The sequence below is a fragment of the Sinocyclocheilus rhinocerous genome, unplaced genomic scaffold (genome assembly GCF_001515625.1).
Source record: "Sinocyclocheilus rhinocerous isolate Xijiao unplaced genomic scaffold, SAMN03320098_v1.1 scaffold1676, whole genome shotgun sequence".
Taxonomy (NCBI): domain Eukaryota; kingdom Metazoa; phylum Chordata; class Actinopteri; order Cypriniformes; family Cyprinidae; genus Sinocyclocheilus; species Sinocyclocheilus rhinocerous.
The window spans coordinates 765,519-793,183 of record NW_015644618.1 but is presented as its reverse complement, the minus strand read 5'-3'; the positions used below and the strand labels follow the sequence as shown (position 1 = coordinate 793,183).

Sequence of the window (27,665 nt, the reverse complement as noted above, 5' to 3'; positions counted from 1 at the left end):
GTAGACATGGTGTAACATTGGTTTTGCTTTGTTTCACAGAACTAATCGTTGCCTGGGTTGCTACGTATATGTGGGGCGGAGCTATCAAAATAGGGGCAAGACCCTTTTGGGGTAGGGGCGTGTTTGTTTTGGTGATTTCAAATATCAACATTGGCTACCAGAAATCACTTACTCTGCCTTTAAAGTGGATGGACAGGAATCCAGTGTGAGCACAATCTTTTTAGATAGGGCAAAAAGCTGAGTGTTTCAGTGAGACATTAGTTATACATAGCAGCAATTACTTGTAAAGATAATAAAATGCAGACCACACCTTACGCTGAATGTCTTAGGGCTGGTTCACACTTCCCCACCAAACACCAACAACTCAAACAATGTAAAGATGTCTGTTGGATTTATGTTAAGAAACAACTGCCATGTTCACACTGACCCAACAAACACCAACATGGTCAAATAAAAGCCACACAGACTGCTCTTTGATACAGAAGGCACTATCAAAAATGTGAACGTTCTACTTTATAGTTTTACCTGATTTTCTTTGTACAGGCTGTGAAATCCAGTAAGTTTATGGCTTATGATTATGGAAAATCTGGAAATATGGCACATTATAATCAGGTAACATTGAGGACTTGACTATTTCTGCCCTTAAAGGGACCCAAAAATGTCATTTACTCACCCTCATGTCTATATAAATTTCTTTCTTCTGCTGAACACAAAACAGCTCTAACCCTAACCAAACAGCTTCGGTTTCCAGTTCTAGTTACCAACGTTCTTCAAAACACTCGATCCTCATTTGTGTTCCTCATAAGAGACAGTCATACAGGTTTGGAAATGACATGAGGATGTGTAAATGATGACAGAATTTCACTTTAAGCTATTTTCACCACTAACTATACAATTAATTTGCCTATCCAGAGGATTTTTGAAATAATGTAGACTCTTGTGAGGATGAATGTGTCATGTTTGCTGTCACTCTGAGTCAGCAGTGAAACTGACCAGTGCTTGAAGTATTAAAGTCTCTTCCTGCGTCTCCCCTATCAGTCGCCCCCTCCCCTGTACAACGTGCGGGACATGACAGTACCCACAGCCTTGTGGTCTGGTGGGCAAGACACTCTGGCAGATCCTCAGGACGTGGCTCTACTGCTTACACAGATACCTAAATTGGTGTACCACCGCAACATTAAGCACTGGGAGCACCTGGACTTCATCTAGGGTTTGGATGCCCCACAAGAGATGTACAACAAAATGATCGAAATGATGAGGGAGAATGTGTGAAGAGACATTTTGATTGAGCAGTAGGTTCTATCAGCAGTTTTTTTTTAAACATTCCTTGAGCTTGAACTAATACTTTTGTACCTCTTTGTTTGTTCTTTCTGTAAGCAGATGAACCCATTTGTTTGAGGTGCTGTTAACCAAATCAGCAATTTGCGAATGTAAATTTGATATTACAAACTGATTTAAGCCTTCGGGCCATCACCCAGAGACCAGAGTTTTACACTCATGATCAGGTGTTGCCTTTTAAGGACATGCACTTGTTTAATGTGTTTTTTTAACTAGCTTTTACTAACAACTACATCTACAAACTCACTATACCGTAGCATTTCATGGAGTGTCTTAAGGTTTTGTCACATAATGGATGGATTTTGTAAAAACATGACTTGAAATAAACATACATTGGTGCAGAAGAAGTGTATACAAAAAGTAACTTGGCTTGGTGAGAGATTTTACATTTAAACCAACAACTTTACTCAAACCAAATCCATATGAAATCTTGTAGTGATAAAAACAAACTTTAACACTTTAAAACAAACTGAATATACATATATACTACATTAAATGATCAATAAACATAAGAAAATCAACAATACAAATAGGAGTAATCAAATAAAAAACTAAATCAAATATGCTTAAATACATCTTTCATCTGAGAAAATGTATTTTTATAACATTAAGTGTAACAATGTGCGGTGCAAAAAGTGTAAAAAACTGTGACAATTTGTGAAAACCCATCTAAAATTCAGATGGTGAATTGTAAAGGACCCCACACTGCTGCTGCTGCACATGAAACGTCTCTTCTCTCATGTCCTCCATTAATACTCACATTGATTTTGTTAACATTGTAACAATTTTGTGGAATTGTAGTCTCTTTGCAATATCTAGCGAGGTTTCATGATTCTGTAAAGAAGACAGAAACAACATGTCAAACTATTAATAGAGTCATACAATGTGTATATACCAATATATATTTAGCACACCACTTTGAGAGAGTAAACGGAAAACAAAATGTTTCACAAGATCAACACCAGTCTCAAATCCTGTCACTCTCAGCAAATGTAATTTCTCCAAAACACTTTAATACTTTCGGTCACATTTAACATTCACTTACCAAGTTTTCAGTTGACATTAAGAGAGTGATTTGCTGCTAAAAACAGTACAACACCTCTATGTCACCTGTCACTACTTTATTAATTTTTTCCTTATCTACCATGTAGATTAAATAGTTTACATCTTTTAAAAGTTACTTCACTAAATAAGACTGTAAGGTTACAGATCCCTATATAGCAGTTTCTGTTCAAATAATTGCTATAAATAATTTACCTACTTTATTCTGTACTGAAACATCTGCATCTTTCTCCAATAACAATGGAATGATCCTTTGACTTTTTCTTTGGCACGCATAGTGAAGTCCAGTGTTCCCCTTCTGAAAAAAGCAAAGATGCACAAATTATACCATGAACATCCTTTGCATGATCATTATCTCTTAATTACCTAATTTCTCACTAGAATTTTTTTTTTACAAAACATGTGTGTTCTACTTACATAGTCTACAGCATTTACTTCTACCTTAGTGGCCAACAGAAGCTCCATCAATTTCACACTTTTTCTTTGCTTCTCTTCCTTTTGAGAGATAAAAAGGGCAATGCTTTAATATTGTATAATTAAACATATTTAGGATAGTCATAAATTAAAGTCAGATTACATATGTGATGGACAAGAACGCCCTTAAAACATAAAACACTTTCTATTCCTGTACACTAATCTCAGGGAAATTCCTGATCTCACACAACAGGTTAAGATTAATATTCAATTTTAGTCTCTTTTTTCAGACAGTTACTAGTCTCTTCCAGAAATGCCATGACTGAGAGATAACCTACCATTATAAGATAACCAATTAACAAGATAGGCATTAAAATGGCAATCATCAGGTAGTCCAGGAAGGAAAATGTTCTTCTTGTAGCGTAGTGCAAACAAGTCCTTTCTTTCTAAAGGAAGAATGTACACATAGATATGTTTAAATAAGCAAGCTGACCACACAAAATAAACAATCATCAATAAAATTTACCACAGGGTGAGTCAGAAAAACAACATGCATTAAAATAAATCACTGAGCTTTAGACTCACTCATAACAATACAACGACAGCATTACGATAACCAGGATTCAAACAGGACTATTTTCAGGCTCCTCACTTATGCAATACCTTATTTCTAATAGACACATTTGCATTGCAATCTAGAAGGTATTTGACAGTCCTGAGGTTTCCTTGTCTACAGGCGGCTATGATCGGTGTGTCTCCTGTTCCTTCATCTTGAACATTTACATTTCTGGGATCGGCTGAGATCAGTTTTTGCAACTTGTGGATGTCATCGTCATAAGCTGCCTGACACATAGGCTAAGGAAAGAAAGCAGCACAAAATATGATTTGAAAAATGTACATGAAACAATTAATTATTTTATATCTAGTACATTTAATAAAAATAAGATACTAAAGAATAATTAAAGAGGCAGGCGATTTTAGAAACATGGCTTGATATCAGATAGGTTGAAGAGCAAAACAGGCCTGGTGACATCCCAAGCATGACAGATAACTTTACACATAAACACACCCTTTCCATATACAAAATTACAGCTAAAATAACAAAAGTTACATTTTATTTACATAAACACTGTACATAAATGTCTTTAAGCAGTGCTGTATTTTTCCTTTTCATATAGAAGTAAGCTATATTATGTCTTTCAATGTCTGAAGATAGAAGTTAACACAGTAGTGCCATAACAAAAAAATAAAACAATTCAAAAAAAGATGATTCTCTGGGACAACGTCAAACAATGTGTCGTGTGTTATCTGTGAAAACTCTTGAGAAGAGGACAGTTATTTGGCACTGGCATGTCTCCAAAGTTAAAATAAGCATGATATAAGTTATGTTGACACACAACTGAGGTACGAAGAACAAAAATTTGTTAGAGATTAAATCGCCTTAATTTAGCATAACACGATCAGTCGATTCTCGTCATCATCATCAGTTACATGAGCCAGGTCAGTTGTTTTCTAAAGAAAGGAAATTCAAGACACGTTTCAAAGGAGTTACTCACCTCTGAGTACAAGATCCCCATTTGGCTTCCTCTGTCCCTAGAAGGAAACTAAATTAAACTTGTAAATACTTAATGCGGACTCTGAGATTATAAAACGAACAGCCCTTTGCTAACTTGTTTGCTTTCTACCTCGCGAACTGCGCTTCAGATAAGGGTGTGGTCATGTAACAATGACGCATACGTCAGGACGCAATCAGTGCCGTTCAGGTGTGTAGCGGTGGATTGAATTCCCGTCCATTAAAGGTGGGGTAAGTGCAGGGCCGGAGTGGGACTCATTTTCAGCCTTGGAGTTTCATGCCTTAGACCGGCCCACTTATTTATTTTTATTTTTTTTATTTGTTTACTGGCCTTTTCAGTGCCGCCTTTGCGCTTCCTATTATCCATTTTTCATCTATTATTATTTATTTTTTTTAGCAAGGTGCTGCTGTCAGGGGAGTCAAAAGATAATTAGTCATCATTAGGGTTGCCAATTAACTTCAGAAATGGAAAATAAGGGACGATTGTGATTCTTTATCTTTTATTCTTTAAGAAAATAGTGTTTCTTTTTGTATTCTTGTAGAAAATAAGTGTTTGTTTTTTAAGAAAATAAGGGACAGAATAAAGGACACTCGCTCATGATCAATAAGTTGTTTGCATTCGCCCAAACTGAATCAAAAAGCGGATGGTGAAGGGAACTGCCGTCAGCGAGAGACCCACTCGCTGCGAAGCGGTAGCCGGCAGTGCAGGCAGTCTAGGGACAGCATCACTGATCTATATATAATATCTATTATAGACCAGTGGACAGCATCCATATTTCAACCCCAGTGGCATGACAACACCACGGCCTTCATGGCCAAAAAAACGGACCCGCCCACCCGGAATCCTCCTGGTGCTCCCGATTAGCCAATCTGGGCCTGGGTAAGTGATTTCTGGTAGCCTATGTTGATTTCAACACCGTGTCTACACCGGACGCGAGCGGCGCGACAAAATACTATAGAACTCATTATAATCAGTGATGCTGTCTACGCTGGATGTGGCGCGGCATGACATGACAAATCCCTGACAGAAAACTGCTGCTGCTGCTGCTGAGTTCTATTTATGACATATTGACACAAATTTCAAATGATTTTCATCAGTCGCTTTGTCGCGTCCAGTGTAGACAGACTTTAGCTGTTGGCTTGGCGCGACAACTGTCGCGTCCAGTGTCGGCTCGGCTAATGTCCGTCCTGTACACTGAGCACTCTCTCCTCTGCATCATGAGTAGACACGCCCCTTACTGCTGATTGGCTACAAGTTTGTTTTGGTACTCGGCCGACTCAGTTTTCTAAAGCGTTTTTGAAAAATACCCCACCTTTAAGAAACACTCATTTCCTCTCAACACAGGCTAGAATAGACTAACTGGCCGGGTTAAACAGGTATGATGTAAACAGTTTCCCAAGTAGAGCCAATAACGAACGAACGAACAACACTCACTCATGCACTTACTCACTCACACACACACACAAATAAATAAATAAATGCAGTTCACAAATATACAGTTTTAATAGCTGTTCTGTAATTACACATCATTATAATAGCATCCACATCGTTTCCAGTTTCTTTGAGAACCACAATTAACCAGTCAAAGGGATCTGATTGTACTTTTCTAACGAGGTCTGACACTGTCTGTAAATTAGTTTTTTTTTTTTTTTTTAATAAGTTTTTTTTATTTTTTTTATGCAGTTGCCTACTGTCTGTGAATACTGAGGGATGTGTAACAAACATATTTTTATCTGGTATAGGCTACTGCAGTAGCCCGCCTCCACCCTTATTTAGAGAACATTAGTAATACTAAAATATAATTTTGAAATTTAAAATTGTGATAATAGTATTTTTTTTAACTACTTGAAAAACTTTCTCATTAATTTACCAGTAAAATATTGTCTTTCTGCTCATCTCAACAATAGCAGAAAGAGACACGGGAGAGAGCGCCACCCCACTCACAGCGCTAGTTCACACTGATGGGTGCTTGAGTTGAGATTAACCACGACAAAATTAAGCGAAGCGGCCATAATATGTAGGTCAAACACTAATGTATTTTAGAAATAATCCCCTCCCAAAACCCCGCATCTGCTCATAAGAAACTTTCCGAGAAAAAAAAAAACAAGCTCAAATAATTTGCAGACATTGCAGCACTGTCTGTTATGATTTACAGAATCATATTTACTCAACTGTGGCAGAAACGGGCTTCGATTGTTTAGATGTAGCCTATGTTTATTATTTTAAGAGATTTTATTTGTCAGTAGTCCTGTTAGGCAGATGTGATTTGTCGATTCGGAGGAGTTGTGCCCTCATCTGGTGGATAAAAATAGCCTACAAACAATGTCAGTATTTATTTTTCTGGCGTAACATTTCACAAAATAAATGAAAACAGTTCGAGAGGAACGTGTTAGGCTTCACTGTCTTTAGAATGTGAATAGACTCTGTAAATGTGCTTAAAAATCATGTAATGTCTGAGAGTGTCTATCTGTTTATCCAAGTAAAAGCTTGTATGTCATGATATGCATCTACCTTTACAGACGTACAGTCATTCCCACCCCCTTTAGCTGTCACACTGGTTGCGGCTCAAATCTAGTGAACAAGACAGCGTTTGGGCATCATAGAAGAATCCAGAGAATCCGGATGCTGACTAGATAGGCGGCTCGTGAGGTTTTGAAACACAGCCAGAAAAAGCACCGCTGCTATAGCAGCATTCATCTGACATCGCAGGGTTATTCGCTCTGAAAGACAGCAATCAGCCATTTTAGCTTTGCGCGTATATCCATGCCAAAAGAACAAAGCTTCCATGAGGCACAAAGGCAAAAGACCGAGAGTTTTAGACAATAATACAAAACCGGCCCTTTTATTTACGCGAGTTGCCTGTTTTCGAGCTGAATTCTAGCATGTGCCACATGTGACGATTGTAGGAATGTGGAGCATGGGATCACAACAGCCCTTCAACTACAGGTGAGGATTTTATTGTATTTATACATTTCATTTTGTGGTAATAAATTAGGCCTATGATTATTACTGGTTTTATTTCTAAACAATTTTTAAATGAATGTTTAAATGGAATTGTTGCAATCTTTTCAGGTGGGAAATGTATTGAACACTGTCCTGATCATTGTGACTGGTTTACTGATAAAGTAATATTATTTGTATGAACTGTGTGATTATAATGATCATATCTGTGCTGTAGATTTTGGCCTGACGTCTTAATGTTGACTGTTTATTGGAGGAGCTCCAAGTTTGAGCACTTTAGATGCTCATCATCATATAAAATGCATTTGTATCATACGTTTATAGTGACTGAAAATGTACGTATTTATGAGGACAATTCATGAATCAGAGGAGACTGGAAAGTATAAAGAAAGTTACTTTAGTGTAATATTACATATACCCACATTACTCACTATTTAAATAATGTTTTTAATTACAAATAAATATACAGTATATTATATTAGAGCCTGTTTTATTCATGTGCTGGGCAGGAATGAGTCCTTCATGAACTTTGACATCATACATTTCAGGCATATTAATAGCAATTGCTAGCTAGACAAACCTAGTACATACATATAGTAGAAACAGTAGTCATCATGTTAATCATTTAATCGTGAGACACAGTCATAGAGATTGTATTTTTACCTAACACAAACATGTTTGCAGATGTGGACTGCGGTTTGATTGACTTCAAATATGTTGAAGAACCACTCATCCCTCCTTGAAAATGCTTGTGTTTTTACTGTATGAACCCTCTTTAGACTTCAGCAGAACACCATAATAAATTAGTATTTTGGAGGGCTATTATTTCAGTCTATAACACATACCATTATAATAATACTTTTTTTTTCTTAAAAAAAAGTTTTTTTTTTGTGACGCTTAAAATCCTTTTGCAAGTATTGTTAGAGACATGTGAATCCAGACAGTTGCTTGAGTCATTATGTACTACTGAATCATTATCTGCTTTTTTTAATGAGTAAATGTGAAATTGCTAAAATATTTTGAACATTAATATACACATCATATATTATATGCATATAATCTAGATTTATAATATATTTTCTTAACTAATCAAATGCAAATTTACATTATGCAAGGCCCTAATTATCAGAGATTGCTCAGTGTTAAATCTGTCACATCTCCTTTACACTGCTCTCTTATTTTAACAGTGCATCTACTTTAAATTGCCATGGAATCGGTATTCAGAATATAATCTTCTGTGGTGGTGGTGGTGGTGGTACTTTTCCATTTGTTAATTTGCAATTTGCTGTACAGCTTTCAAATAGTAAAAAAGAAAGAAACAGTGCAATATGTACCCAGCTTTGTGCAAAATGAAAAAGCTCACTAAGGTTTTTTTTTTCACAGCTGAAGATATCCATGAGTCACCGTATTTTGCTGCATGGTAACAAGCTGTCATAGCAACTGTAGCACAGATTCTGGAACGAATAACCGTGTTATTTGGACAGAGATGCTGAATTATATTTGATAATCCCCATGGAAATGCACAGGGCATGGTAACCGTGTTAATAGATTAGGAAGAATACGCTAGGAATTCTACAGCGTAGAGTTGTAGCCTAAGATAGTGTTGAGTAACTGAAAAGAAAGGCTGTATCGACCCAGTGGCCTCTTAATAGAACTGCTGTGATGCCAGATATGATGTTTCTTGCTCCTCAGCTTGGAATCATCTTGGGAGATGACAGATGGATGCATAGGGAGGATCGAAGCCTGCCAGCCAGCGTTGTAAACTCACCATGGACCAGGGCTTCAGTTTCAGCACACTGGTGAGTGGCGTTGTGGGAGGAGGAGGAGGAGGGTGGTGGGGGACAGCTGATATTACTCGGAGGTGGGTCACAGGGACAGAAAGGCTTCCTCTGACTCACTCCCATTAGTATTCCCATTGCAGCTGCTCCGTCATTCAGATCCCTCCATCCTGGAGTGGGCGAGAGGGAAGTAACGGATGTAGCCCCCTTCACACTTTGTTTCCCCTCTTTGTGAATGCATGCTCAAACATAGTCTTCTTATTCTGGCCACCCAGAGTGCTATTCTCCAACAATAGTACAGAGACTTTTAATTTGTTTTTTTTCACAACATTCACAGATTTGTGTGCATGTGCTGTTCAAAAGTCAAGCAATCTGTCATGTCCAACAAGTGTAACAGCTCGGCAGGCCCTTATGGAGTCCATCAGTGTCCTGCTGCATGTTGATAAGACGCCCACTCTTTTCAGTGACCCTAAAACAGAGGCTCTGTTTAGTCATTAGTATGAGAGCTGGAAGCGAACTCCGCGTGGGTGCTGCTGGGTGTTCCGGTTCACCTAAGATGGGTGATGAACAGAGCTTAGGTTGTGTTTATCGGAGGCCTGTGATATCTTTGGGACCAAATGCTCTATGCCGCTGGTGTATGGGGACCAATCCTAGTTCAGTTTGCCTATTCTAGAGCAATTTTATTTTGGCAGAGCTATAATGTAGCTCATCAGATTGACACTTTTAAAATGAGCAGGAAATATTTGAAGGGATAGTTCACCCATTACTCATTACTACGTCATTAATTACTCACCCTTCGTGTCGTTCCAAACCCGTAAACCTTTGTTCATCTTCGGAACACAAATTAAGATATTTTTGATGAAATTCGAGAGCTTTCTGACCCTGCATAGACAGCAGCGCAACTGACATGTTCAAGGCCTAGAAAGGTAGTAAGGACATTGTTCACAAGAGTACCACGATGCATTTCTCTGCTTGTAATCAAGGCGCAGTGCATCCGGGTTCTACGTCAGAACGCCGGCTCCTGTGTCAGCAGCATCACACGCATACGTCGTAGTAGAAGACTCACATGGAAGAGAAGAAAGTGTTGAATAAATGTTTATTTTTGTTTTCTTTGCACACAAAAATTATTATCATAGCTTCATGGCCATTACTCATTACTACGTCATTAATTACTCACCCTTCGTGTCGTTCCAAACCCGTAAACCTTTGTTCATCTTTGGAACACAAATTAATTTGTTTTCCGAAGATGAACAAAGGTTTACGGGTTTGGAACGACACGAAGGGTGAGTAATTAATGACAGAATAAAAATTTTTAGGTAAACTATTCCTTTAAGCACACAAAATAGGCTAAAGGAAAAAGGTATTGAAAAAAAGGGATAAATTGTCCAAAATTACATCACTGTATGTCTTTATCAGCAGTAATATTTCGTAGCTGATAAAACTCTTGCGCATTGTCATCATGGTCTCATGGTTTGCAGAGGGTACCCTATGTGCCACTGCACTGTATTCACATGGTTTTTGTTGTCCTCTCCGTTTGCAGAAGAAGTTAGCTGCAGAGCCAGATCACACTGACGTCACTCTGCCAGCGGTGGAACGCGTGCGGGCCCTCAGCAAAATGGGCTATAACATTGAAATAAATGAAGACATCGCCCCGAGACGCTACTTCCGCTCTGGTGTTGAGATGGAGCGTATGGCAGCAGTTTATCTAGAGGAGGGCAGTTTGGAGAATGCCTTTGTCCTCTACAACAAGTTTATCACGTATGTTTATTTAATCTTATCTTATCGCATCTTATCGCTTGTCCTACAGTATTTAAGGTCACAGGGATGATGGAGTCTTTCCCAGCATCTTGGGCCATTTTTGTTTTGTTTTGTCTTCACAGCTGTCATAAAATGTTTTCTCTAATTCATGGCAATCAGCCCTCAGCTTTATTTTCCTATTTCACTCTTGCGCAGTTTATTTGTTGAGAAACTCCCCAGTCACAGGGACTATCAGCAGTGCAACGTCCCTGAGAAGCAAGTAATAATGAAGGTAAGCCCCTGGCATGTTACTCTCAGGAACTGATGGAGCCCTGTTGCGCCCGGCCCACTGTAAATCTAATTAGCATCATTTTCAATTACCTTGGCTAGAGGACTTGTCAGGCTCCCAGCTGCTCACATTGTGGGTTTGCCTTGTGTGGACTCATGTTCTGCTTTCATTTCAACATAGTGACATGAAACTGACTTAAGTCAAAAGGTTCTTCCTAGTGTCCTGATTTATCAATCATTGTTTAAGAGACAAAGTCTGATTAAAACTGTATTTTTATTTTATTATGGATGTTTTAATGCATTTTTTCATTCATGTTTTGTGCCTCAAAGTATTTAAAAAAATGGAAAAGTTAGGATGTGACATATCAATGATTTTGTCCTTTTTTAAAAACTAATAGTCTGAGGTTTATGTCAAAGTCATTAACCATGATTTGCTAATTGCTATTGCTAGTCGATGGCATTGTTATTGATATTGCTACAGAGGCATTCCCACTGTGGTATTGCTATAGAGGTTTTGTTTTTTAACCAGCATTTGTAGTGCAACGTGAGAGATCAATATTTTTGGTTAGTTTTTTGGAAGACAGTAGTCTAAATTTTACTGAATATCTTCTGAAGGTTTCATCCACTGACATATACTGTAAATAGCCTCAGTGCTAGCAGACAGTGACTAAAAGCCACAAAACTCAAATTTTTATTTCATGGGTTCTTTAACCTACTGATCTTAATGTCTGCTGCTGGTCCCTGAATTAAAAAAAAAAAAAGATGAGTAATTGGTTTGTGTCTCTATTCCCTGCTTTAAAAAAAATCATTATGTCCATGAAAGCTTTAGCGCATATTGATCTGGTACTCGCTGTCTGTAACACAACCCCTAATGTTTGTCCCATTATCTGTTCATTATGTTCAGAAATTGCAGGAAGTGGCCTTTCCACGAAAGGACCAACTGAAGAGACTTCTCCATGAGAAATACAGCAAAGAACACAGTGAATATCTGAAGAGTCAGGTACATTCGTCAGAGTACTTCTCATTCACTGCTGATGAAATACCTGTTAGCCAAATTTCAGATTCATTTAATTATTGTGAATATTAATCATGATGTGTGAATATTTTTGCAGACTCAAGCCATGGCTGTTGACATGTGTAGTGAACGACTGCAGAAGATGTCTCTGTTGGAGGAGGAACGGCAACGTGTAGCACAGCTCAGGAAGATGCAAATTGAGTCTGAGCAGTTCCGCTACTTTGAGGACCAACTGCATAGACAAGAGTTGGCCAGTCACAGAGATGAGGCTGTCCCCAAATTGCCTGAACAAACTGATGGGTCCTGCTTATCCCAGACCCCGAGAAACCATGTGCGCCTTGACCCCAATCGTAACAAACCAGCGGCCTCCGTCCCCAAACCGGCAGCCACCTTAGCAGCTGTACAAAGTGAGTGCCCTCATCTAGCTCATATTTGCCTGTTAGTAATTGTAGTGATTTAATACACAGCTCTCTGATTATTCAGTTTTTTATACATTAATTGTTAAACTGCATATTGCTATTGTTCTCATATAATCGAATAATTCACGTTCACTTATTTACACTGCCATTTAAAAGTTTGGGGTAAAATTTTTCATATTTTTGAAAGAACTTAATAACTTCTCACGCTCACCAAGACTGCCTTTATTTGATCAAAATACAGTAAAAAGAGTAATATTATTGCAATTTGAAAGGACTTTTTTTTTTATTTTAATATGTTTTAAAATGTAATTTATTTCTGTGATAGCAAAGCTTTAGTTTCAGTCTTTCGTTAGTGTCACATGATTCATCAGAAATTCATTCTAATAGGCTGATTTGGTGCTCAAGAAACATTTTTCATTATTATCAATGTAGAAAACAGTTGTACTGTTTAATACTTTTATGGAAACTGTGGTACATTTTTTCAGGATTCTTTGATGAATAGAAAGTTCAAATGTTGTATATGTCTTTACTGTCACCTTTGATCTATTTAATGTACCCTGGCTGAATAAAAAGATTAATATTGAACAGCCATACAGACACAATACGTAGGATAATGTACAGTCAGAGTCGTTATCACGAAATAAACACGTTCAAAATTCTAGAAAGCTTCTATTGACTCTGAAGGGGTTTATTTTGCAATAATACCTGTCTCACTGTACATTATCCTTTGCTTGTGTTATTAGCAGAACTACAATATGTTGTTTTATGCTGTGTGTTTCTAGATCAGCGTGTCGAAGGCCTGAGGCGGGTTTTAATCCCACGAGACCTGACTTACAGGTTCCTTCTGCTGGCTGACAGTAACACGGCGAGAGGAATTGAGACGTGTGGAGTTCTCTGTGGAAAACTGGTAAGGCCTCAGCTGGAACTTAACTCTTCTCTGTGGACGTGAGATTCTTTTGTTCCTGAAATTGCTGATCCTTTCCTGAAGTGAGTGTGAATATGTTTTGGGGAGTGTTAAAGGTCAAATCTTTTTTGGGGGGGCTAGTTATATGCAGCTTTCTCATTCACTGTAAAACTAGGAGCATCAGTGTTGCACAATCAGTGTAAAAACTAGGTGTTCACTCTAGGAACTTCCTCATACTTTCAACTCAAATGGAATAGTGGCATTATTCATGAGCATTACACAGAATTTTAGTGTCTTATTCACCAACCACCTGCAATCCATCTTAATCTTGCAGCAGTTGCATTCCTCCCAGCAATTGTCTCAAGCTGAGAGTTTCTCCCCTTTGTACACTTTCATCACTTGCTTCACTTGTCAATCCCACAATCCTTTACAGGATGCTCAGCTTCCATAAAGAATGAATTGTAGGATGCTGTGACCGCCTGATATGTTGTGTGTTAATAGACAAACTAAAATCAGTTTTGTTGTCCCGCAGACGCACAATGAGTTTGTGCTGACCCATGTGATCGTCCCCAAGCAGTCTGCCGGTCCTGACTACTGTGACATGGAGAATGTGGAAGAGCTGTTCAGTTACCAGGACCATCATAATCTTCTGACCCTGGGTTGGATCCATGTGGGTGTCTCCCTTTTTCAGGCTGTCACGTAATTTCTGAACACCAAGATTATGACTGTGCACCTCTTTTTTTTCCACACCTTTGGCAGGTGAAAAGCTTGCTGGTGACTAATTTTCAGGCCCACACAGAATCTGAGCCTGCAGAAAGCGCCACAGATTTTCACAGATTTTGAGCAGCCATTGTTCACATCCCATTCCCCTTGTGTGTTTGTTTAGTAAATATTTTGGCTAATCTGATTTTAATTAGCAATAAGAGGGTACCCTCCAAAATAGGGGTTCAATGGATCATAGTTGATCTGTGATCTGTATAGACCAGGTCCCACAGTTCAGCATGCCTGTGATTCGCAGATTAGTTATGAACCATCATAGAGTGATGTATGCAAGTCTTGCCAGTGTAAACATTCAAGCAATTTGAAACTATTCAAGTGCAAGAAGAGGCAAAAGAGAACTTAATTAATTATTATTAATCGGTACTTCCATGCTGTTTTCTGTGCACACACTTTCAAAGCAGGCACTCAGAGAACCGCATCTCAGACAGTGTTCAGACAGAATTTAGATCTCTTTCGCACCTTCTTGTGCTTGAATGGAAATCTGTCTCAGAAAGTATTCCCATAAACAGTCAGTTATGTCTTAAAGGAGACATATTATGCCCCTTTTTACAATATGTAATGTAAGTCTGTGGTGTCCCCAGAATGTTTCTGTGAAGTGTCAGCTCAAAATACCCCACAGATCATTTATTATATCATTTTGAAAATACCTATTTTGAGTGGAAGCAGAAACACGCTGTTTTTCGTGCCTGTCTCTTTAAATGCAAATGAGCTGCTGCTCCCCGCCCCCTTTTCCAGAATAGATCTGCGCCATTACAGCTTGTACCTGCTAAAAACATCTGTTTTGGTTCTGTCGCATATTTATTTTAGATCTGTGTGGCAGCAGCAATATTCAGTAAATAAATCAATAAATCCACTGCTGTCTTGTCTCCTCTGAGGCTGGGACTCTAAACAGTGTTCTGTGCTCATCTGTGCAGCCAAAGACAGAACAGTTAGCATGATTTGCTCAAACCTTCACCATGGCATTAGAACTGGTACACCATTGTCGCTTGCAAAATCAAAATGACGGCGCCATGGGTGGAAACTTACAGATTAAGGGGTGGTAATATTATAATGAGATCCCTTTGCAACGTCACTAGGGGAGCGAAATCAGACGCGCTCGTTTTCTCAAACGCTTGCAGAAAAAGGCTTACCAAAACAAAGTTACTGGGTTAATCTTTTTCACGTTTCCTTGGTTGGTAGATGCACTGGGGACCTGATTATAGCACTTAAAACCTGGAAAAGTCAGATTTTCATGATATGTCACCTTTAAGCAGAGGTGGACAGTAACTAAGTACATTTACTTGAGAAGTTGTGTTTTATTATGTTGGATCCATGTATTCAGTCTTAGTGACATTAGACTGCTATACCTGCCTATACAGCATGAACAAAGATCAGTCTATACTTAATTTATATAATGAACACTATGCAGTGTTATTTTACATGTAATTATTTTATTACTGACTGTTCTTGTCAGTAATAATCTTTGAACTTTATTAGTTATGCTACTAGTTTTTGCCGTGGTATTGAATAAGTACTTAATGTTCTTTAAGTAATAATAAGATATGTACGATTTTTTTTAAGGGATTAATAGTTTTATTCAGCAAGGATGGCAGAAATGTATAATGTTATGTAACATTTCTTTTGGGGAAGTCGTGGCCTAATGGTTAGAGATTCGGACTCGTATGTTTGACCAGCAGTATCTGTACTTTCACTCAAGTAATGGAGTTGAGTACTTTGTCCGCCTCTGCCTTTATTAGAAGTGAACATAAACAGAAAGAAATCAGTTGTGTTTTATTATGTTGGATCCATGTATTCAGTCTTAGTGACATTAGACTGCTATACCTGCCTATACAGCATGAACAAAGATCAATCTATACTTAATTTATATAATGAACACTATGCAGTGTTATTTTACATGTAATTATTTTATTACTGACTGTTCTTGTCAGTAATAATCTTTGAACTTTATTAGTTATGCTACTAGTTTTTGCCCTCCAGGTGTGTGTTCACGGTGTGTGTGTGTTCACTGCTGTGTGTGTGCACTTTGGATGGGATAAATGCAGAGCACTAATTCCGAGTATGGGTCACCATACTTGGCCACATGTCACGTCACTTTCTTTTCTTTCTTCTTCTTTCTTCTTTCTTTTTCTTTTTTGGACTGATATTAATAAGAAATGTTTTTTGAGCGCCAAATCAGCTTTTTAGAATGATTTCTGAGGGATCATGTGACAATGAAGACTGGAGCAATGGCTGCCCAATATTGAGCTTTGCCATCATGGGAATAATAAATATATTCAAATTCAAACATTTATTTTAAATTTGTAATAATAATTCACAATATTATTGTATTTACTGTATTTTGATCAAATAAATGCAGTGAGACTTCTTCAAACTTTTGAACAGTAGTGTATGCAAATAGGCTACTTCTATAAGTGGCACTTAAAAACTGATTCAATTTTATTAATTTATTATTTGCATAAATATGATGGGGATCAGTCTGAGGATCACCACAAACATTTATTTTAAATTTGTAATAATAATTCACAATATTATTGTATTTACTGTATTTTGATCAAATAAATGCAGTGAGACTTCTTCAAACTTTTGAACAGTAGTGTATGCAAATAGGCTACTTCTATAAGTGGCAGACCATGCACTTAAAAACTGATTCAATTTTATTAATTTATTATTTGCATAATCAAATATGATGGGGATCAGTCTGAGGATCACCATGGAAACTGCTTAACAATTTACTGAACTTTTATTCTTAGTATCCCCTGGTGTTCATTTTGCATGGTTAAATTATTTCATAGCTGTATGAGAATAAGGGGCTACTAAATGGCATTAATTTGAATATTTGCATTTTTGGCTCATAGACACACCCGACACAGACAGCCTTCCTCTCCAGCGTGGATCTGCACACACACAGCTCTTATCAGCTCATGCTACCTGAAGCCATCGCCATTGTTTGCGCACCTAAACACAATGAGTGAGTATGACACTTATATATGTGTTCACACAACCTAAAGGCTTTTTTCATCTGCAGCCTCTAAAGCACTACATCAAATGAATGCAGATTAATTAATTTTTTATCAATGGTTGTTTGATTGTTTAACAATTGTTTATCATTTAAACATCCATGAATCATTTCGGGATTCTGGTTGTTAAAAAAATTATTTTATGTAAATAAATTCAAAGAATGAATCTCATTAGACTATGAATAAACTACACCTTGCAAATATATTCTATATTTTATCATTCGTCTAAATTGATAGTTTTTTTTAATGGCTAGATTTCCGAAACACAAAAAAGTACAGAAATAAAAAGTATATAGATACATACTGTATATAGATATGCTACACCTATGCATACTCCAAAAAATAAAAAGGTTGTATTAAGTATATTATGTATATAAACAAACATCATTGAGATCAATGAAATGTGTGTCATTCTGCTTCTTCAGCACGGGAGTGTTCCGCCTCACCAGTGCTGGAATGGGAGAAGTGGCTGGATGCCGATTGAAAGGTTTTCACCCCCACTCTAAAGACCCTCCTCTGTTCACTGTAAGAACCCTCTTTTCCCGCTGTGAATATGAAAATCGGCAGCTATATGTGCCTTCTGTTACAAATGTTGCCATCAAAATTGAAACACCTTTAGAGAAGTGAAAAATAGTTTTTTCTGTTTGCAGATTTGCAAGCACATTGTGGTGAAGGACTCGAAAACGACAGTTCTGGACCTCAGGTGACAGAGGAAGAGAGGAAATATTTCAGCAAACCATTAAGGATATTTATATCTTTCTTTACTTGAAGGCTTTTTTTTGTATTTATTTATTTTACAAAAAGGTAGAATCCCTCAGCTGCACAGTTTGCTGTGAGCAGGTTTAGTGAAGTTATTGAGATGTTCCAATGGTGTTTTGTGTTTTTTAGGTCATCATGCGCTTTTTGTTCATGGCCAGGTGTTTAACAAAAATGTTGTGGTCAGATTGTACCATCTCATCATTTGACTGCTGTTTTGGTTCTTTGTCCTCAAGGTGGCGTCCTTTATCAAGGCATACTATGAGGCTGCTACAATGTGAATTGATTTCAGGACTTTTTTTAAAGGAAGTTGTGTGTGTGTCTGTGTGTGATTTGCCTTTTCATATCAAGTGATATCACTTGCAGTTTTCATTTTAAACCTAACTGAATTTTCTAGTTTTGTGTTTGCTGCCAGTACAAAAATGAAATGGTTTGCTACGAGAGTCATTTCTAGGCCTTACTATGTTAAAATCGATGCGGTTGAATGGCTGATAATTATACTTTGTATATACAGTCAGTTCAGATATTTTCAGGCTAAAGGATTTCTGTTTTTTTTTTTCAACTTCAGCCTAATGACGTGATACGAAGTTGGCCAGTGAGCTGACTGTTTTGATTTCCAAGTTCAGCATTTTTTCCAATGTGGACCTGATTACAAGGGAAGTGACTCTTGAAAAGTATAATCAAGATTGGGATCTCTTAGACCAGACCAAAATTCCCATAACAGAATAAGCAAAGAAACCTAAGAGACATTACCAGAGGGCCTTGAATGCACTACTCTCAGGGTTCCATTCCCTCATTTTAACAACTTGATTTTTGTCTCCACTATATTTATGGTTTGAGAAGAAAACTTTTTGTCACCAGCGGAAGATGAAATTCGTTGTACGATAAGTTGTGAACTCCATGCAGTTCAGAGAGTATTCACTATATCATGTATTTCTTGTATAATGTGGCATTGGATTGTTTCTTCCGTGTGTTGCTGTGTGCCAGTGGCTCCACGGACATGTGCTGTGCTGTTGTGGCTCTTTGTGCACAAGAGAGTACAAGTGCAACACCATTTTTCCTCAGCGCATTTGTTAATAAAAGCAAAAAACCTCTGTTATGAAACGGCATGATGCTGTTTTTTGTTTTTTTTTGTTTTTTAATCTGGAATTGATTTAGAGTGAAAAGCTTCATCATCTACCCAAGCAAACTGATGATAGAATGATGAAATGAGAAGCAAATATTTAGCATGATTCATCACAGGATATTGATTGCTCATACATGTTTCAACATATCAGGTATTTTTGGTCAAAAATGGGAAAACTATTTCCATTAACATTTAGTTTAAGAAAACACCTTAGCATTTTTGACCGGTGATTTTCCATGACTTTTGTTCTTGTCCTTTATGATGATTAGAAATCAATAATTATTTAAAAAATGAAAATAAATATAATCATTTTGATGATATTAATAATTATGAAGAGTAGTAGTTTCTTTTAACAGAAATTGCACTCAGAAGAGCAATTTCTAGCTGATTAAGTATTATAGAGATGAACTAGAAAAGCTTTTAAGATTTTATTCATTTCCATGAGTTTTTCAGGCCTGGAATTCACCATTTTAAATACTTCCAGTTTTTCCATAGGAACCCTGTGTATACAGAAATTTGATCGAATTTACAGTGACTACAGTGAGTATATAGAATTATTTCTATGTATTAACATGACAAATTTTAAGAATATATTTTTATGTGCAAATATTAATCATGTGCTGTGGAATTTGTTGCAGAAACAAAAGAGGTGAAATACAGGTTATTATTGCAGAGCTTTATTCCTTCATGGAGTTATCATATGATATCCAAACAGACTGCCTGAAAGCCGACATGCAGTTGTGTTACCCCGTAGCATTTTAACACAAAAGGGAGAATGAGCCCTGTTCCTCAATGCCCTCTTCTCATCTCTGGAGTCTCGCCACCCAAAGGAATCTCCCCAATCTTTCAAACTGGCAGCACAATCAAGCTTTTGAACCCATTTAAAACAACACGATATTGTCATGACATAATTAAATCAAAACATTAAAACAGATGTGGGCAGTGCAAAGACAAAACAATAGAGGGAAGGGTACATTCACAGTTTACAGGCTATGAAGCAATAATAGAATTAGGGGAACAGGAGGGAGTTGGAGGTGTCGTTTAGAAGCACTTGCGATGCACAATGGATGGCCCGGCCTCGTCATACTCTTGCTTGCTTATCCACATCTGCTGGAAGGTGGAGAGGGAGGCTAGGATGGAGCCGCCAATCCATACGGAGTACTTGCGCTCAGGTGGGGCGATGATCTGAGTACATACAAGGTAGAAGCAGGGGTATTTTAGTACTGATGATATAGTTACTATGTTGAATTTGTTTTTACTTTTACCTTTTCGTTTAAATTTGACTGATTTTGTTGTGTTTTACTTTTTTTTTTTAATGTCTATATTTTATGTATATAGTTGCTTTGGCAACTAGCTGAAATAGGTTTTTGATTTCAGTTAATGTTTTAATGTTAAATATTTTTTAAACCAGTTTGAATAGATTAATCGAATTTGTTTAATAATGTATCCATTTCAAGACTGTTATTGAAACTGAATTAAATCAACACTGAGCTGATTGAATAACACTGTGCTGAATAACCACATTGTGGACTCCTCTAGAGCTGCTTGTAGCTGAAGTGAACTTGTTTCATAATTAATAAACTTTACAGTTATTGAACTGAACTGAGTAATGTCGTTTTTAGAGCTCCTTGGCAGCAGAATTTTAATTTGTCTCATATTTGAAGAAGTTTGCATTGATTCTGTTATTTTCCTGTTTATTACTGTAAGGCTGCTTTAAAACAGTATTTGTTGTATAAAGCGCTGTATAAATAAAGGTGACTTGACTTGACTTTTAGTTTAGTTAACAATAACCCCGGTTAGACCAGAAACTGTGATTAATTGGAAAACGTATGAAAAATGAATGATCTAATCTGATCTTTGGCCTATGCTGACCTTGATCTTCATGGTGCTGGGGGCCAAAGCAGTGATCTCCTTCTGCATCCTGTCTGCAATACCAGGGTACATGGTGGTACCACCAGACAGCACGTTGTTGGCATACAGGTCCTTACGGATGTCAATGTCGCATTTCATGATGCTGTTGTAAGTGGTTTCATGGATGCCAGCAGATTCCATTCCTAACAAAGCGCAAATCGATGCATTTAAACATTTATATCAGAGTGCTCTGAATCCATCATTTGGAAAGAGAGGGGAAGAAAGAGAAGCGAGAGATCACCAATGAAGGATGGCTGGAAGAGTGTCTCAGGGCAGCGGAACCTCTCATTGCCAATGGTGATGACCTGTCCATCGGGAAGCTCATAGCTCTTCTCCAGAGAGGAGGAAGAGGCTGCAGTGGCCATCTCATTCTCAAAGTCCAGCGCCACATAGCACAACTTCTCCTTGATGTCTCGGACGATTTCTCTTTCAGCTATACAAGGCAAATGAGAAAGACTTGGTAAAACAACATTTTTAAATCTATATTCTAAAACAGTAATTAGTTCAACTGAAACATTCAAATGATACTAATTAGAACACATTTTAATTTAAGTTTTTTTTTCTTATTCCCATTGGCAATTGTTTCTTGTTATATTCAAACTATAAGCGTAAAACTATATTTTATATTTCATATCATTATGCTGGTACTGTACGTGTCCAGACTCACCAGTGGTGACGAATGAGTAGCCTCGTTCAGTTAGGATCTTCATGAGGTAGTCAGTGAGATCACGGCCGGCCAAGTCCAAGCGCATAATGGCATGCGGAAGAGCGTAGCCCTCGTAAATGGGCACATTGTGGGTGACACCATCACCAGAGTCAAGGACAATGCCTGTTCGACAAGAATAAAGTGCTTGGTAATGTGTAGCAATGTAAGTCAAATGTGAGCTATGACCTGTTTGACAGGTGAACTGACCTGTTGTACGACCAGAAGCGTAGAGGGAGAGCACCGCTTGGATAGCTACATACATGGCTGGAACATTGAAGGTCTCAAACATGATCTGCAAAGTGAGACAAGCACTGTGTTTATGAACAGAACCAACAATCAACCAAGTGCTTTCGGGTTTTACTGAACAGTAGGTTAAAATATTGATTTCTGATTAATCTTCTCTTTGACAATGCCAAGAAATTGACTCTTAAAATCTGCAGATCACTCTATGTGTATACTGTAAATGTGTCTTTTTATAGAATTGTCATCACTGGCTGCATGCAAAAACAAACATACAACGTGACCAGTCTAATCTGAATTACAAACAAATTAGCCGTTATTTTTAGTTAATCTAAAACATACAGCACAACCAGTGTAGCTGTTTCCCTAAACAAATGACTCTTATGAATTCTGTTGATGATCAGTTCGAATAGACAAGTTGCCAGTTTGAAGCAATCAGAACCCGTTATAAATACTGTCCTTTTTTAAATACTATTCAACAAGGACACGTTAAATTATTCAGAAGTGAAAGAAGAGACATTTACAATGCTACAAAATCAATTCTGTTCCTTTGAAAGTTACAGTCATCAAAGAATCATGAAAAAATGTATCATCTGTTATCAACATTTAATAATAAGTCAAAATGTTTCTTGAGCACCAATTCAAATTACAGCAAATTACAATGATTTTTAAAGAATCATGTGACATTGAATTATCATTTTGTGCTCTTTGGAATTGCCTAGGATTTTTTTTAGAATAGCAATTTTTTATTTAAAATGAACTTTCATATTTTGTTCTACAACATAAATTACACATAGATATACCTCAAACATGCATTTTGAAGCCACCGTGGGGGAATTTTCTTCTACTACCAAAGCCACAATGGGTTTTTATTTTTACTACTGATAATCGTAGCAGTTAAATAATCACTTACATTCAACATTTGCGGTTTGACAATGTATGATTTATGTCATGCAAGATAATATTAATCAACTCCACAGTTTCTTTTTATGTGCTTTCTGCATAACTTAGAACCAAACAACGTACACAAGTGAATTCACCCTTTGTCTGGTAACACTACTGTAGGCGTATCTGATAACATCTCAAGACCCTGAAGGCTTAAAGGAGGTAAGCTGGAGTTGAAGAAAATTCTTGTCAGTTTTATAAACTACAGATCGTTATCAGCTTTCTCATTCACCCGTGAATTCAGCTCTAACCTGGGTCATCTTTTCCCTGTTGGCTTTGGGATTGAGAGGGGCCTCTGTCAGCAGAGTGGGGTGCTCCTCTGGAGCCACACGGAGCTCGTTGTAGAAAGAGTGATGCCAGATCTGGTGAGCACAAACAATGGACATTAATGAACAAATGACTGTCACATGAAATGCACTTTTAGGATAATAGATGGGCAAATGAATCACTTTGTGTTCTTGTGAAAGCTGATTCTCATAATTACAGTTTAACAAATAGATCACAATCAGGAGGTACCGCATGGGCTGAGATAGATTAGTGAATAATACCATCTGTTGTGTACATGTGTTAACACCACGAGGTGCGAAATGCGGGACATGAGAGATATTGTCACAGTGAGTCATCAGTGGGAATAGCTGGAGTTATGTGGAAAAATGCTTTTGATGGACGTAGGTGTAGAGAATGTATGTGTCGAAACTAGAGGAGATGTAGGTGTTATCTGACAAAAGATCTTGAGGGCCATTACAGCAAATTGTATGTAATATGGAAATGTAGCACAGAATTATGGAAAGAACAGAGGATCAATTTAAGCCTGAAGTACAATAAGGCATGCTCATGGAAAGATAAGAGATATTTTTGGTAGACTGTTTAGAGCTACTCCTTATTTGCAATCATATTGTTTAGGTTTGTTGTCTGGCTTGTTTGATAGGATCTACTTACTTTTTCCATGTCATCCCAGTTTGTGATGATGCCGTGCTCGATAGGGTACTTGAGGGTCAGGATTCCCCTTTTGCTTTGCGCCTCATCACCAACGTAACTATCTTTCTGCCCCATTCCCACCATTACTCCCTAAGAAAAAAGTAAACAACGGTTAACACAGTCATACGAAATAGACCACCCCCGTAAAAGTAAGAGTGAGTTCTAGTTAATTCTATCTTTACAATCTTGTGCAATGCAGACACTCTGGGCTGTAGTCCAACTTTCCACAAAGCATTGGAATCAGATCAAGATAAATAAGTAAAATGTGCAGAGCATTACATGACTTTTAGTTGTCACCCACTTCAACTTAAAGTGAACAATAAGCTATAACTACCCTCAAATACAAGCTAAAATACAGCATTTTATGTTGTTGTTATATATATATATTTTTTTTTTTTTTTTTTTTTTTCCTAAAATGAACTCATTGATGCTGGCTGCGAGTGACTGCAGTGCTTATCGGCCCCTAGTGGTGTGTTGAGGGTCACACACCTGGTGTCTGGGACGACCCACTATGGAGGGGAACACTGCTCTGGGAGCATCATCCCCAGCGAAGCCTGCCTTACACAGTCCTGATCCATTGTCACACACAAGGGCAGTGCTTTCCTCGTCGTCACACATTTTCAGCTCGGATTTCCTTCCTTACTCCTACAGGAGACAATCACTGCAAGAAAGTTCATTTTTAATGCTGTATACATACTTTTGGGGGATGGATCCCAGAAGTAAGCTAAATCCCCTTTTAGAGACATTTTGGATCTTTCCTAAAATGGAAAAATTATTTCTAAATAAAATAAAAATACATGTTATTCTAAAAATGCAAAATATTTCTTTTAGGGTAGGGTTATAATTATAATTTGCTTACTATAAAAACAAAAGTCAATGTTATATATGTCATGGGAAATAACCGCATACGTGTGGGAGTTTGTGTGCACACCCACTGAACCATGAATAGGAATACTACAAAGAAGGTAATGTATACCAGGTAAGTCTATTCATAAACTAATTCATGCTCCTTTTTTGGTAAGCAATAAGGAAACAGAATTGGTTTCAAATATTGTTTAAAGTTTGCTTTGATGAAACATGTGTAAATATGTGTGCAGTTCAGATATATGTTATGGGAATAAAATGTCCCCACAAAGATGGCAATATCCAAAATCCTTGTTATATGTGTGTAACACACACACACACACACACACACACACACACACACATCTTCTTTAAATCCATCCTGCAGCCCTTACTGAGTGCACCATGGGAAAACTTCCTAATTTGGAAATGATGGGGAAGCATGTCTGTCTTTGGACTCTCCCTCCCTCTGTCTCTGCCTGTCTACAATACTTTATGAAAAAAGAGAGTGGGTGAGGAAAAGAAGGGATGGGTCAGTGGTCCAGAAGAACCATATTTAGTCATAAACCTCACAAATCAAATGGGCTTCCACAGCCGTCCTAATTTCCAAGTCCTCACCTTCATTTACAAACTCAGAGCCTTAACAATCAGCATCATCATACAATCATACAATTACAGATGCTAAAAAATAGATGCATCAGACATGTATGTGCATATTAGTTCCTCATAAACATAAATGCTTTCAGTAATATCCTTTGGTAAATCTGCAAAAAGAAAATCTATCTACTGTACTTTTAGAAACACTTCCAAGGATAATCCTTAGAAACATCATTGCAAAAACATCACACAATAATATTTCACTTAAATTAAGATGAATCTAAAAAACACTTCACAAAACACTCTAACCAACCAAAACGTAGTAAAAGAAGCTTACACCTGTGCAGAAACCTTTTCTCTAAACAACAGCATGTTTCAAGTTCAAGCTTGACAAAACCTCATTTGAGTCTATCAGCATCAGGTAATGCTTGCAAAGTACAAAGCTGGATGGACAGAAAGAGATGGAGAGTGAGAGAAAAAAGAGAGAGGATGTGAGGCGACATGAATGACACTTACCCTGACAGTGCTGGGCCGGGGGGGATTTAGCCACTTGGTGATGGTGTACCACTCACTGGCTTGTGGTGTACTTATGTAGTTCCCATCCCTGCTCACCACACCCTCCCACATCCCAAACAAGGAGCCTGGGCTGCACTCAGATCGGTAGCCTCACTCCACTAAAGCCTTATAGGGATGACTGGGAGAAAACACTCCAATCCGGGCAGCAGCAGGGCGGCCTCCTGCCTCATCACTCAGGGCATTCCAATGGCCCTTTTCCTTTTTTTCTCCTTGGAAATTTTGGGGACCTCATCATGCAGGAACATAAACACAGTGCTGGCCCCTGCTCTACTACACAGACACATATCATGGCCCACGCCTGAAACTGAGAAAGAACAGCAAAGTGAATTTAGATCATGTCATTAGGGTTTAGGTCACACACTAAAAGCACTTGACAGTGTGAAAATTCAAACTACCATGTAGTAAAAACACCACAAAAAGTGGCAACCTGCAAAGATTACCTTAATGATAAGCTATTTTACCTGATTTAATACTTATTACTAATTTATTTATTAATATTTATATAACAATTATATTATTATTATTTATTAATAAATAAAAATGTAATGCTATTTTTTATTTAGTTGTTTTAGTTGCATTTGTTTTTTTATGTCCTAGTTTTGATTCAGTGATGATAAAATAATATGTTTGATGAGAATAAAATCAATGAAATTAAACGGAATGTTACAACATCAAGCACATTTTGGGTTAGGCCTGTTTTTTGTTGAGAAGTTTGGGGTCAGTAAGATTTGGTCATGTTTTGGAAAGAAACTCATGCTCAGCCATCTATTTTAATATATTTTAAAATGTTTTTTTTTTAATACAAAAAACTCTAACTCTAGCACTTTCTATTCTATTTTAATTCTACTTTATCTATATTTATCTTCTTTTTTTATCAAAAAACAAACAAAACAAAAAAAACACTATTTTTTCTATTCTATCTACTTGTTTTTCTTTGTGTGTGTGTGTGTGTATATATATGTGTGTGTGTATAATATATATATACAGTATATACACCTTGCTACGTGTACTGCGTTAGGCTAACCGAGACTTGTCATTTGCACTTATATATTGTTGCTCTTTTGTTAGTTTTGACTGCTTTTATTGTCCTCATTTGTAAGTCGCTTTGGATAAAAGCGTCTGCTAAATGACTAAATGTAAATGTAAACGTAAATGTATTTTGTTCATTTGATAGCGAAGCTGACATTTCTTGATATTGTCAATGATGAAAACAGTTGTTGATCAATATTTTGTGGAAACAGTGATATATTGATGAATAGAAAATTCAAAGTACAGCATTTTTTTAAATAGAAATGTTTCGTAACAATATAAATGTTTTTGCTGTCACTTTTGATCAATTTAATGCATCCTCCCTGAATAGAAGTGTTCATTTCTTTCTTTCAAAAAAAAAAACCAAACAAAACAAAAACCTGTCATACTTTTGAACAATATATATTTCTCTTTGTATAAAGGTTTTGGGCCACTGAAGCAGATTTTAAATCACTATATAAGGCTAGAATAGCTAGATTTAAAAAGGCTAACATGAATTTCCTGTGTGGCACCAATTGACAAGCTTCAGCTGTGATAACAAGTCTTTTAAAACGATTTTCTGTGGGGTTGTGCAAAACATAAAAACCCATTCTGAGGGAAAACAATAGGGAGAGCATATTACAGTAAACTAAAGCATGACAAGCAGTGCTAAAAAGTCCTATGTAGAGAAA

General features: G+C 37.3%; 4 protein-coding genes across 8 annotated transcripts in view; 2 read left to right on the top strand and 2 right to left on the bottom strand.

The window, feature by feature from the left end:
* Nucleotides 1-1,705, top strand: part of LOC107758444 (lysosomal acid lipase/cholesteryl ester hydrolase-like) — a 25,479-nt gene extending 23,774 nt beyond the window's left edge. The window contains exons 9-10 of one of the 2 annotated variants that reach the window (XM_016576175.1): nt 544-612; nt 1,039-1,705. In XM_016576175.1, coding sequence (XP_016431661.1) covers nt 544-612; nt 1,039-1,209 — 240 coding nt within the window. In that variant the 3' untranslated portion in view covers nt 1,210-1,705. The remainder of the gene's footprint in view (nt 1-543; nt 613-1,038) is intronic. The other variant, XM_016576176.1, reaches the window with a different exon arrangement.
* A 246-nt stretch (nt 1,706-1,951) lies between these two features.
* Nucleotides 1,952-4,565, bottom strand: LOC107758445 (ankyrin repeat domain-containing protein 22-like). 2 transcript variants are annotated; one of them, XM_016576178.1, is made up of 7 exons: nt 4,371-4,558; nt 3,478-3,669; nt 3,153-3,260; nt 2,818-2,895; nt 2,600-2,698; nt 2,077-2,172; nt 1,952-2,045 (listed from the first exon to the last, which is right to left on the bottom strand). In XM_016576178.1, exons 1-6 carry the CDS (start codon nt 4,389-4,391, stop codon nt 2,095-2,097), a joined length of 576 nt encoding a protein of 191 aa, XP_016431664.1. In that variant the 5' UTR covers nt 4,392-4,558; the 3' UTR covers nt 1,952-2,045; nt 2,077-2,094. The 2 variants fall into 2 exon arrangements, with proteins under 2 accessions (XP_016431664.1, XP_016431665.1); XM_016576179.1 differs by lacking the exon at nt 1,952-2,045 and having other exon boundaries at nt 2,096-2,172; nt 2,596-2,698; nt 4,371-4,565.
* Nucleotides 4,566-6,909: 2,344 nt separating this feature from the next.
* Nucleotides 6,910-19,414, top strand: LOC107758441 (AMSH-like protease). 3 transcript variants are annotated; one of them, XM_016576171.1, is made up of 12 exons: nt 6,911-7,334; nt 9,042-9,148; nt 10,668-10,885; nt 11,081-11,156; nt 12,057-12,152; nt 12,265-12,574; nt 13,369-13,493; nt 14,023-14,160; nt 17,126-17,238; nt 17,713-17,812; nt 17,938-17,990; nt 18,280-19,414. In XM_016576171.1, exons 2-12 carry the CDS (start codon nt 9,119-9,121, stop codon nt 18,395-18,397), a joined length of 1,377 nt encoding a protein of 458 aa, XP_016431657.1. In that variant the 5' UTR covers nt 6,911-7,334; nt 9,042-9,118; the 3' UTR covers nt 18,398-19,414. The 3 variants fall into 3 exon arrangements, with proteins under 3 accessions (XP_016431659.1, XP_016431657.1, XP_016431658.1); XM_016576172.1 differs by having other exon boundaries at nt 6,913-7,334; nt 17,938-18,360; XM_016576173.1 differs by lacking the exons at nt 17,713-17,812; nt 17,938-17,990; nt 18,280-19,414 and adding an exon at nt 14,250-14,362 and having other exon boundaries at nt 6,910-7,334; nt 17,126-17,198.
* A 319-nt stretch (nt 19,415-19,733) lies between these two features.
* Nucleotides 19,734-26,225, bottom strand: LOC107758443 (actin, aortic smooth muscle). Its single transcript, XM_016576174.1, has 9 exons — nt 25,906-26,225; nt 24,439-24,610; nt 23,911-24,039; nt 23,223-23,333; nt 21,994-22,078; nt 21,748-21,909; nt 21,322-21,513; nt 21,042-21,223; nt 19,734-20,354 (listed from the first exon to the last, which is right to left on the bottom strand). Exons 2-9 carry the CDS (start codon nt 24,565-24,567, stop codon nt 20,211-20,213), a joined length of 1,134 nt encoding a protein of 377 aa, XP_016431660.1. The 5' UTR covers nt 24,568-24,610; nt 25,906-26,225; the 3' UTR covers nt 19,734-20,210.
* Nucleotides 26,226-27,665: the final 1,440 nt, after the last annotated feature.